The 12342-nt window shown below is 44.9% G+C and overlaps 1 protein-coding gene across 3 annotated transcripts in view; it reads left to right on the forward strand.

Annotated features, from left to right (window-relative positions):
* The window catches only part of NQO2 (N-ribosyldihydronicotinamide:quinone dehydrogenase 2), a 37432-nt gene extending 25975 nt beyond the window's left edge, over window positions 1-11457 (forward strand). For 2 of the 3 annotated variants that reach the window (XM_081086212.1, XM_081086211.1), the window contains exons 4-7: window positions 5472-5602; window positions 7882-7995; window positions 9518-9619; window positions 11202-11457. In XM_081086212.1, coding sequence (XP_080942338.1) covers window positions 5472-5602; window positions 7882-7995; window positions 9518-9619; window positions 11202-11378 — 524 coding nt within the window. In that variant the 3' untranslated portion in view covers window positions 11379-11457. The remainder of the gene's footprint in view (window positions 1-5471; window positions 5603-7881; window positions 7996-9517; window positions 9620-11201) is intronic. The other variant, XM_081086213.1, reaches the window with a different exon arrangement.
* The last annotated feature ends 885 nt before the right edge of the window (window positions 11458-12342 follow it).

Genomic DNA, 12342 nt, shown 5'->3' on the forward strand with positions numbered 1-12342 from the left:
TTCAGTGTCTAATGTGAGGCATGAGTCCAAGTATTTCCCAACTATCTACTCAGTTTTCTCCCACCATTTATTGCATGACCCAGCTATTTGCCCTGATTTAAAATGCCACCTTCATTGTAATCTAAATTTCCACTTACATTTTACTCTGTTTCAACATAACAAACATTCAAACCTTTAGAGAACTTTTATGAGTTTATTTGAGCCAAACTGACAATAATTGCTGGGAAGCAAAATCTCAACAGATTAGGAAAATGGCAGTTTTACCCCTTACTTTATGCATTAGAATCAAAGGGCAAGATGTAAGGGGTAACATGAAATTCATTGGTGATGGATTAGGGAAGCAGGAGAAAACAATGCAGAGAAACCTCTAGGCGTGGATAAAAAGTAAAATGGATAGACAAATACTTATTTTATTTGGGTATGGGATAGTTAACAGTCAATAATAAATATGATAACAAGAACAATGAGAGAATTTGTGGTCTCTGCCCTGGTGCTGTGCTTGTGCCAGGAGGGGTCAGGAAAAAGGGAATTAACCTTGACATTCCAAAGGCATGTCATGGTAGATGCAAAAAGACACTAGACAGGCTCAATCAAGGTCAGAATTGACCTTTGTCACAGAAGATCAGGCAGAGAAGATTCTAGCCTAGGACATGACCTGCTTTTAGTTAGAATGTTTTCATTTCAGACCATGCTATGTGGTTACTTTTGGTGTCTGAGTTTATAAGGCCTGCTATGCAGGCCTTCGCTTAGCTTGTCTGGTTAAGCATGTGGCCCCTTTTCATTCACACTACTTTATAGTTTCTCTTTGTTTTCTGTCCATGACTTTGTTTATTTTCTACCACACGACTTTATTTATTTTGGCAAATTTAATATATGGTAGAGTTATGTCACCCTCATTTCCCTTATTTTCTATTTTCATTTTAATTTTTCATTAAATCTTTTGAATTAGGTTTCTAGATTCAATAAGTAACCAGATGATATTTTAATTCAGATCCCGTTAAATTTACAGATGAGCTCTAGCCGGTGTATCTCAGTTGATTGGAGCGTCATCCCATATGCCAGAAGGTGGTGGGTTTGATTCCTGGTCAGGGCATATACCCAGGTGTGGGTTCAATACCAAGTGGTGGTACAAGCAGAAGGCAACTGATCAATGTTTCACTCTCACATCATTGTTTCTCTCTCTCCCTCTCTCTAAAGAATCAATTAAATAAGTAGATAAATTTACAGGTTAGCTTTTATGATGCCAATTCTATCTGAGAAAATTGTATGGCTTTTCATTTGCTCATGTCTTTTTCACAACTCTCTAAATCGGTTAACAAGTTTTCTTTTAGAGATCTTGCCTGATTCTTATGGACTGGTTTTTGTTTTTCTGTGTAGAGAGGATTAATCTTGGTATATACCTCTGCATCCACGTGTGTGTGTGCATCCAACCGTTGCTCATTTACTTACGTCTGTGGTAGTTTTCAGGTGATGCTCTGTGCATTTCCAATATACAATCACATAATCTGCAAATAAGGATCATTTCACCTCTACTTTTCCACTGTTTAACATTGTTTGTAATTGCATTAACGAGATCTCCATATTTAGTATTTAATACTGAAGATAATAGCTGACATCCTTGCCTCTCCAGGTCTTTATTGTCTATTAATAAATCAATCAACTATTTTCACATACTACACTGTACCCAGAGTCAAGTAAGCTTAACTTTCTGGTATGGATCCTTGTAGACCTTATTCTAAATATAAAAAAAAGAGTTTTTATTGATGTATATGATCAGAAAATCTATAGACACAGATATAAATACAGCCATTGTTCCTTGCTTTATTCCAGCATTCAGAAGTCTTTTTAAAGACTGTGTAGCACTCGCTGGTATTGTTATCGGTGGGGAGCTCTCTGTTTCCTCGCCTGTTGCTGGTGGGAGTGGGATTCTCGCGATGTCACGAGTAAAGCAATTTTCTGAGATTTGCATGGGAGAATTAGTGATATTTATTTGCATGGAACTAAACACCTGAGTTTCCATGGTCCCATCTCCATCCATCCACCAAGGAAAAACCCCAGTCTTGTCTTCAGTGGGGCTAGAATTACAGCCAGTGCTCAGAGTTTCCACACCATATTTGCACAGTCCAATCAAGCGTCAGGCTACCTTAGCTTGTGTTCCCAGCTGCAGTCCTTTATGTGTGGGGTCCGCACAGCCATGAGCCATATGGCTTCTGCAGTCCATTGGGTATGGAGGGAACAGGGGCAAATGCAAGTAACCAGGAGCAAAGCCAGAGGAACCAGAGAGAGAAAATTCCTTTGTTTCAGGATTATGTATTCCCAAATTTTCTAAGGCTTGAAGTGGCTCCACCCTTCTGGGCAATTATCTTTGTTCCCAGATTAGATTGACAGGCAAGTGCTTTCCCTACATCACACTGGCTCACTGTGCATGCGCCCATCTTACCTTTAGTCCAGTCCCTTCCCCCAGGGATTTGCAGGAATGGGCAGTGGTTCCCTGTGGAGTGTGAAATTGCAGCTTCCTGGTGAAGCAACCCATGCTTCACCCATAAGATGGCCAAATTTATAATGTCTGGCCTTCCCTTTACTCCTTTCTTATTATTAATAACTGGCTAATGACAATGGTAACAGTATGTATTATAACTTACCCATTCCTATGTTTATTTATATTTATGTTGCTTCCAACTTTTATTTCAAGCCATGTGTCAGTCTTTCTTTTATGGCTCTGGATTTCTTGCTTAGAAAGGTCTCTCCGCACCCACACTAATAAAAATTATTGCTTTGATATTGTTGAGGAAGACTTTTCCTCTCCCCTTCTAAGTTCTTCTAGCTGGTCTAATAATTAAATTGGCATGAGACAGGTTATCAGAAGAAAAACAAATTAAACTTCTGTTCTTCCCATATACATGAGAGAGACTCGGGAAAAGTGAGTAGCTCTTCAAAATGGCAGAAGCCAGCACCTTAAATACCATCTTTAGCTAAAGGCAAAAAAAAAATGACATTGGGCGTGGGGAGTCAGTTACGAGAGGTTACCAGGAAAGGCACAGTAAGCAAGGGTAGGATTGTGCAGACTTAAGTTTGAACCTTCTCCATTGATAACAGTTTCTAGAGATGTAGACGTCTTCCTCTTCCTGGTACAATGAGGGATTTCCCTAACTCACACAAATGTAAGTGCCTAACACTGCCAAGGTAGGAATGTCCATTCCTGTAGAAACTTTAAATGTTTATTTGAACCCAAACTGACAACATTGCCAGGAAGCATTCTTGGGTACTCCTGAGAATGGCAGTTTTGCAATTTCTTTTATGCACTTGGAATTAAAGAGAGAATGTAAGTAATACCATTATAATAAACCCAGTTATTAATAACTGGAAAGGAGCAAAGGGGACACCAAATATTATAGGCATGCCCAGTAAAATCTGGATGACATAGGGAAGGTACTTATCTATCAATCATACCTGGGAACTGGTCATTTGCCAAAGAAGGTGTGGCCACTGAAAGCAGGGAAAGTTTAATAAATTTAAGCTCCTAAACAAGGGAGTTCTCTCTCTTGCTCTCTTGCCTCTTGTGCTCCAGGCTTCCAGGCTCTCCTGTTCCTGCTCTCTCGCATTCACCCACATGGCTCAGAGCCATGTGGACCCCACACAATGGGCTGATGGACTGTTGTACCAGTCTAGCTCCACTGTGGAATGGAAATTTTGGACACTGCCCTTGCTTTTAGCTGATGAATCACCAGCTGCACCTCCTCTAGGCCTAGATTAGAAATGGGACTTTAAGAAACTGAGGGATGGCCCTATCCATCAGTAGATAGAGGGTTGGCCTGTGGACCAAACGGTTCTGGGTTTCATTCTGTTCAAGGAAACATGCTTGGGTTGCAGGCTTGATCCCAGTGGGTGTGTGCCAGAGGCAGCCAATCAATGATTCTCTCTCATTGATGTTTCTACCTCTCTCTCCCTCTCCCTTCCTCTCTGAAATTAATAAAAATATATTTTTAAAAAAGAAAGTGAAGGATGTAATTTCATGCAAATAAAACTTTCTACCACAGAAAATTCTGCCCCTCCCTTAACTACCTGGAAGGCCTGAATTAAAGGCCTTGCCCATAATGAGATTAGAGGTAACCTCTTTTGACCTATCTATAGGGCAATTACCCTCCTAGGGTTCCCTGTCAATAATGAACCTTATGCAAAGGCACTCAATAAGTGTTTTTTGAATGACAGTGAAATGTAGGTAGATTAAAAGAGGTGGCAAAGAACACTGAAGTTTTTAAATTGTGAATCTATTGAAGCACTGAGGGTCCAGTTCTCCTCTTGGCTCTTCTCCAAGCGACCTGGAGCTTGCTGGCTCATCTCCAGACCCCGAGTGCGCAGTGGTTCAAACCTGCACCTTCATCCTCCCACCTCTGCTGCCACTTAGGGCCCTGGGGCATTGAAGTAGTCTGTGGCCTCTCTTTAGTCTCAGTTTCCCCTTTGGTAGTTGGGATTTATACCCATCTCACCCGGTGTTGTGAAGATAGAGAAGGTGGAGTGTGTGGAGCGCTGCCCCTGACAATGAGGATGTGCTCAGTAAAGGGTAACCTGTGGTTAATGCTGATGAATCATTCTAGTTGACACAAGCCCAATAAAGTGAGAGAACAAGATACCTCATCTTTCATCTTAGTTGCTGTTGGATGGTACTGTAAGTTCTAGCCCTGAAAAACCTCCTCCCACCCACTGCTACCACCTGACTTCCGCCCCACCCCCAGGCTTGCTCTCATACCCCTGCTGGTATAGGAAGCTTTTCTAAATCTAAACCACAGAACTTATTTTTTCTCTTCTTAAACCACATGGCTCCCCATGTGCAGGAAAAGCTTAAGTTCCTTAGCAAAACTCACAACAAGGCCAGAGGCCCATCTGCAGATACATCACAGGCATCCTTACTGGCTTTCCACCCCAGCTCCTCAGATGTGCTGACCTTGTTGTCAGTCAAGTGCCTTGTGTCTTTTGTCCAGAACATCCTTTCACTTCCCTCTAGTGTTCCAGGCTGCCTGGTGACTCCTGCTCCATCTTGAAAACCCAGTTCACAAAGCCCATTCCCAGAGATATGTTTGCTAACCCACCCAAACAGAGCTGGTCACTGGCCCTGAGGGCCACCACTGTACTTAGCACACACCCAGAGTTAGACCACATGCATCTTGACTGTATGACATGAAGCTGATCGGGCTGTAGCGCTGGACTGAGCTAGCTGACCAATTCTGTTTTGTACCGTATGTTAATCATTTGGTTAGTTATTTCACTGCTTCTCCTACTGGACTTTGAGTCCTTGAAGGTAAGGACAGCAGCTTCCTTTCTTTTTATTCCATAGCCTGAATACCTGGTTGGGTCTCAGTGACGATCTGGTGACTTGCTTTGGGGAGTCCAGGGTAAATGACACCAGTGGGCTTGGCCTGGATGGCCGTGGATGTTGCCCTGAGAGTGAGAACATTTGGCCTCTTCCTCTCCAGGTCCTCTCTCTAATCCCGAGGTCTTCAGTTACGGGGTGGAAGCATATGAAGCCTGCAAGAAGCAGTCTCTTACCAGTGACATAGTCGATGAGCAGAAGAAGGTTCAGGAAGCTGATCTAGTGATATTTCAGGTTTGTTTTCCTCTAATTATTATACTGAATTAGATTCATTCTATGGATAAACTCTTTCCAAATATTGGATTTCATACTTCCAGAAGTGGTGTTGATGTTTTCAGCACATTTGCACACTTATTTATGCCTAGTTGGGTAAGGAGATCCATATAGCCAATATTACTCATTCAAAATCCTGACCCCCAAGTAAATAGAAGTATTTTGCCTTTAGCCCAATGGTCCAAGAAATGTCATATCATGCTGCTTTCATTTCCCTCTTTTCCCCACCCCAGACAGGCAGGGGCTGGAGGAAAACCAGCATTATCTACACCAGCAGGTCACATGCAGCTCCTGCCTTAAATATCCTGATCATTAAGAGGAAAATCTATTGGTTTCCTGCCTCTCATTGGTTGCCTCACCCGCCCACCATCCCTGTATTCATTCACAAATTGTTCCAGGGCCAGGATTCACGACCTAAAGATCTGGCCCAAGAATTGGCCTAACTCAGCAAGGCCACTCCCTGCCACAGCTAGAAGGTTTGCAGTCAAGTTTGTGACCCTAAGCTTGGCAGCAATATCAAACTTACTCTTTGGGAGTCATTGGGGTAATGGAAATACAAGTCAAACTAGAAAAAAAGGGAATTTATACTTAGGGCCCTGGTCACCTGGGTCTCCTGGAACCCAGGACAGATGGTGGCAAAGGACAGTGGAAACAGAGGCTCTTCTTTCTCTGAGTCTCATCTGCTCTCCACCTGCTGGCTCTGTCCTCCCCTAGCTTCACACCAAGGACAGGAGTCTCTAGATCCAGAGTCTCCAAGATGGAACTGATTGGTCCAGATTGTCTGCTTCCCAACCCTGGTGAGGGCAGGAAGTGGGCAGAACAAGGCCACCTCTTTCTGGCAGAAAGATGATGGGGCTGTAGCAACTCTGGCCTCAGAACCACAAGCAGCTCTCGTTCTCCTTCCTGACTCCCGGGGTCAGCTGACCACTCATGGAACCGGGTAGCTAAGCAAGCCAAGGCCTGTTCTTTTATAATGGTTTGTTTTGTTTTATTTTGTTTTGTTCAGCTTTATCTTTATTGTTGAGACTATTAAGTTGTTTTCTTAACCCCCCATATCACCTCTCTTCTTCCACCCTCCTTCTCACTTCCTTATACTTTACCAACAGGGTCTGCATTGTTGGATTGTTTGTCTCATTCAGCCCCACTCCTACTGTTACCATACACATCTCACTCTTCACTGAGCAGTTACTCTGTTCTGGACCCTCCCTCACCACAATGCTGTGAGCTAGGGACGAGGAGTAGCCCTATTTGCAAATTAGGAACAGGAGGCACAGACAGGTTAAGTAACTTGCCAATATCACACAGAAGTAGGTTGTGAAGCTTGGATCAGTGCAAGTCCCGAGTTTGAGTGTGAGTTAGAGTGAAAACACATGAAGCACAGTCCTCCTTTCACCTTTAGTAACTGGTTCTTGTCTGTGTCCATCTCTTTGCATTGATGGCATTATTGGACATAGTGTCAGGGCTTCCAGGAGAACACGAAAACTTCGAGGAGATCTTACTGCTGGTGTGTGGGATCTGAGGGTAAGGCTTTAGCTTGTGTTAAACCTGAAGCTTCTCAGAACCTAACTCAGTCTGATTTCCAGATGCCAGCAGCTCCCCCCAGGCACACAAAGGGGCAGAATCTATTTCCACACCCTTCCTCATGTCCCTTCCATAGTGTCGGCCACAGGCTGCCGCCACAGATCCGAGTCTAGCAGAGCTTCTGAGCGCCTCCCCGTCTGCTCGGGGTCCAGCATAAGGGGGCTGTCGTAGAGGATGCAGCGGCACCTGTGACAGCAACCAGCTCCATTGTCCACTCTGCCCCACCCACTCCACCTTCTCAAACCCACACTGCATGCCTCACACTGAAAGGGAAGAAATGTCCTCCACTTGTGCTGCCCCATGGGTTACACTCGCCTGCTCAGTCCCCCTGCAAGCGGGCAGCAGGATTCCTTCAGTCACCCAGTGATGGCGAACCTTTTGAGCTCGGCGTGTCAGCATTTTGAAAAACCCTAACTTAACTCTGGTGCCGTGTCACATATAGAAATTTTTTGATATTTGCAACCATAGTAAAACAAAGACATATTTTTGATATTTATTTTATATATTTAAATGCCATTTAACAAAGAAAAATCAAACAAAAAAATGAGTTTGCATGTTACCTCTGACACGCATGTCATAGGTTCACCATCACTGAGATAGACTGAACCACGAAGCCTGAGACAACCGCAGCATTTGTTTGTCCTTGGTGTTGTCCCCAGTTCCCACTGTACTGGTTCAGCGTGCCGGCCATCCTGAAGGGCTGGATGGACAGGGTGCTGTGCCAGGGGTTTGCCTTCGACCTCCCAGGATTCTATGATTCCGGGTTTCTCAAGGTATGTGCTGGGTAAGGATCACTATAGACTGAGGGAGGGACAGAGTGCATCTCATCGAGTTATATTTCTAGTTTACTTTTTAAAAAACAAATATTGATTGGGCACCAACTATGGGCAAAGAAAGCTCTGTGCGCTGCACGTGGGTGAATAAAAGCATTGTTTCTGAAGCCTCGGAGCTCTGTCTCTAGGGAGGCACAGACACAGCCACAGTGCACTACGTGTATGGCTGTGAGGGCCTGAAGTTTTGCTAGGAAGGTGGTGTTGCTGCTAGAGAAATTAGTGGGCTGGGTGCACACGAGTGGCAGTAGGGTTTTTGTGTACCGCTGAAATGATATTTTCAGAATACCCCCCAGGTGAATGAGATGTGGGAGAAAGCTTTACTAGCATGGAGTTCCATTCCTGGGGTTGTAATGTCTGATGCCACTTAACCCAGTCCTGAAAAGGGGGCCGCTGAGGTTCCAGCAGCTCCAAAAGCAAAGCCAGTGTCCAAAGTGTCTGTTCCATGTTGCAGCTGGGTCCAGTTCAGCATCAGTTAATCAAATTCCATTAGCCTATAGTTTGGATTCCACATGGCCGTGAGCCACATGGGTGCAAGGGAGGACACTCCCAGCAACAGGAGAGCCGGGAGCCCAGTGCTCCAGACAGAGAACCAAGAGAGCATACACCTTTGTGCAGCTGTTGAAATATTCAGGTTTCATGCCCTCGCAGTGGCCCCACTCATTCTGGCCAATTACCTGTTCCCAGGTGTGATCGACAGATAAACATCTTCTCTTTACTGGGCATGCGTCCAAACTGCCTGTGTCCAGCCCCTTCCCACATCAATCAGTGGGGAACAGACTTGGATAGTGTTAAATTAGCAAAGCTGTATAAATGGCATGCCTGTATTCTCTAGTCTTCCCTTTACTCCTTTCCTGTTCAATAACAATCAGATTATAACAATGGTCTCAAAGTGGGCCACGTGGTGCGCAGCCCTGACTTCGAGAGGGCTGGCGGCTCTGCTCCCCTCGCAGTTCGTCTCTCAGAGCTTCCCATGGAAGCTGGTCCATACCCAACACGTGGTAGCTATGAATTTCTTATTAAAATACATGATTATTAAAATTCTAAAAGCTTCAGAAAATAGTGCATATAAAGAAAACACTAAGTCACAAAGATCCGGCTTGGGCCAGAAGTGTGCTAACATTTGCTGAGTGGTGCCATGTGTGGGCATGACCTGGCCTCCTTCGGCCCCCAACCTCCCAGCCCTCCAGGTCTGCGCCCGCCTTGCCCACTTCTCACCTGCAGCGCTGAACCCACCTTCTGCCAGAGGTGGGAGATCAGACTATTCCCTCTGATTGCTCCCTCCCTGCCTCCCACTGGGGGCAGCTGTCGCCTGTAGCTGGCCTTCCTGGAAGTGGGAGTGTTGTATTTGCCCCTCCCCAGATGCCCCTCCTGGTCATTACAGAGCTCTGTGCTGGAGTCACAGTGACATTTATTTGTCTCCTCCTCTGGGGTTCACATGACACACGTGCTTTCTCCTCCGCAGGGTAAACTGGCCCTCCTTTCCATAACCACGGGCAGCACGGCCGAGATGTACACGAAAACTGGAGTCAGCGGAGATTTTAAATACTTCTTGTGGCCCCTCCAGGTAGCCATTGCACCGCACCCCACCCCCTCTCCCCACAGCTTCCCCAGGTGCAAAATGAGGTGGGACTGAAGCCTGAAACCCATTCATTTTGACTCCATCTGGATGCAGGAAATTATAACATTTTACCCTTTTTAATTTTTTGACTTAGCAGCACTGAAAAGGTTGGCCAATAGGGACAACACAAATTATAATGACAGGCTGCAATATTGTTTGGGTGGAAGCTAGGACAAGCCTGGTTAGCTGGAATCTGCTCTGCAGATAACAGGATTGCCCCGGCGGGGACTGGGACGGGGGGGGGGGGGGGGGGTGGTTAGTGGGGGACTGGGCAGGTACTGAGCCCTCAGAGCTATAGAGTCCTCCACAGGCCTTGCTGCTTGAAGGCAGCATCGCCCTCCAACCCTGGCAAGAGGTGCTCAGGCCTGGCATTCCCAACAGCCTCACGCCCCCCACAGAGGAGGCCCATGGGGCCCCGGCTGTGCCTCCTCCTCAGAGCACCTCACTCAGGTCCCCAGGATTCAGGCCCGACTGTGTGCGCACCCCTGGGCCCAGGGGCCCGGAGGATGGTGGTTTGCAAAGGGGAAAGCAGTGGGCGTGGCAGGTTCAAGCAGGTTGAGGGGAGGAGCAGAGAACTGCCAGGAGACTCCATAACTGAGATGGGAACGTTCTTCCACATTGCTATGAGGGGATGGTTGTCCAGGGAGGAGTGATCACATATTTAAAAGTTGGTGAGCTCACTTTTAAAATGTGACGGTGATGTGTGGGCCTCTTGCCCTCCCACCAACCCTGGTAGGGTAGGCCTGGACAGAGTGTGGGTTTTAAGGGAAGGAGAGGGATATTTCTAGGAAAGAAAATGTGGTCTTCTTTGAAAGGAGATGACACAGGGATTCCACTTAGTGAAGCCCTGAGAAAGAAATGATTATTTACAAGCCTTACTGTCTTTCTTCAGGGCCAACTGGTCTCTCACGTGCCACTGTCCACACTTAAATTCTTCTTGTTTTAAAAAAATCTTTATATTTTTTCACTTTGTAAAAGTGCATAAAAGAAAAAAGTGAGACTATAAAATACAAAAATACAAAGTCAGTACTCTTAATTTCACCTTAAAAATAATCATTTTTAATAATCTATATTATTATTATTAGGTTTATTATATTTTTTCACCTAAATGGTATACTATAAATGTTGCTTCAAACTTCTTATTGTTTTTATTTAATACAGAACTTGAGAAACCTTCCAGAGTGCACATTATAGCTAGAATAATCTCATTCTAGAATAATCTATCATGTAAATGGATACTAATTTGCCTACTCAGTCAAAACCATAAAGTTCGCTGTCTGAGTCAGTAGCAAAGATCAATGAACAGAATAGAATTTGGAACTTCTTGTTGCCCAGAATTCTTCACCTCCCCGGTAATAGCATCCTAAGGTTATAGGGCACTTCGTGGTTTTCAGTTACCCAGTAGCATTCAAGGTTTCCAGTTGTGTTTTTGAAGTTTTATTTTATATCATCTCCCCCTTTAATTATTCACCTGAATGCTGTGTAAGGGTGTGGCTTCCGATCAATTCTTCCTGCTTTGTGGCTGTAGCATGGCACCTTGCACTTCTGTGGATTTAAAGTGCTCGCCCCCCAGATCAGTTTTGCTCCTGAGACTGCATCAGAAGAGGAAAGAAAGCAGATGGTGGCATCTTGGGCCCAGAGGCTGGAGACCATCTGGGAGGAAGTGCCCATCCCCTGCACGCGCTCTTGGTACTTTGGGCAGTAACATCATGTGAACAACACACTAGGCGATGCAAGCGCATGGGAAGAGAAGATGCTGCTCTAATAAAACTCAGTTACAACAAGTTCACTGGATCTGTTTACTGAGGTGTGCGAATGGGTTTCTTCAGAGGGATATACAGCCAGGTCCAAAATTTCTCTAATCAGCAGGTCCTATTGAATTCTATTCTAATACCATTATTCACCCAGGCTTATTTCCTTTCTGATAGCTGTCCCTCTCCCTATATTCATTCTTCATGGGTAATGTTGTTTTCAGATATTCCCCTTCACATTAAGCTGCACTTGTGAATTTGTGTTCGTTTTATTTCATAACTTGAGTTTCTGTTTTTTTCATAGGAAACTTCAATCTTTCCATAGCTAGCGTTTTAGTGCTGTTTGCACTTCTTTCTTTTATTTTTTAAAAAATTTGTATTATGACCATGAGTTTTAATTGAATAGCCATTTAAATTACATTTAAAATCATTGAGTGCTAATTACAACGAAAATTCCCAAACAATAGTCCGATGGCTTCCTATCACAATGCATGTGTTCATGTAACACCACTAATAATTACCCCCACAGAGAACGCCGGGGGAGATGGAGGTGTCTCCACAAAAACGTGTTATAGAGATCCGATCTCCTCCTCCCCCTGCTTCTCATCTTCACCATCATCATCATCATCATCATCATCATCATCATCACCTCTGAGGACAAAGCCTCTGCTCGTGGACAGGGCCCTTCCTTGTTGCTAACACCCCTGCAGAGCCCCTCACATGGGACTCAACATGCACCCCTCACTGGACCCTCCTCATCAAACACCATCTTGTTGGCATCCTCATCTTCCAACAGCTGTCCACCTGCACCCTCCTCCTCCTCTTCCTCAGCACTGTCAGACCCTCCGCTTCTGCACTGTCTTCCTCCTCTTCTCCATCTGATGCATCATCAAATACGTCTTCATATTCATCTTCTCC

This window comes from Myotis nattereri (genome assembly GCF_964212035.1).
Source record: "Myotis nattereri genome assembly, chromosome: 3".
In the NCBI taxonomy this organism is placed as follows: Eukaryota; Metazoa; Chordata; class Mammalia; order Chiroptera; family Vespertilionidae; genus Myotis; species Myotis nattereri.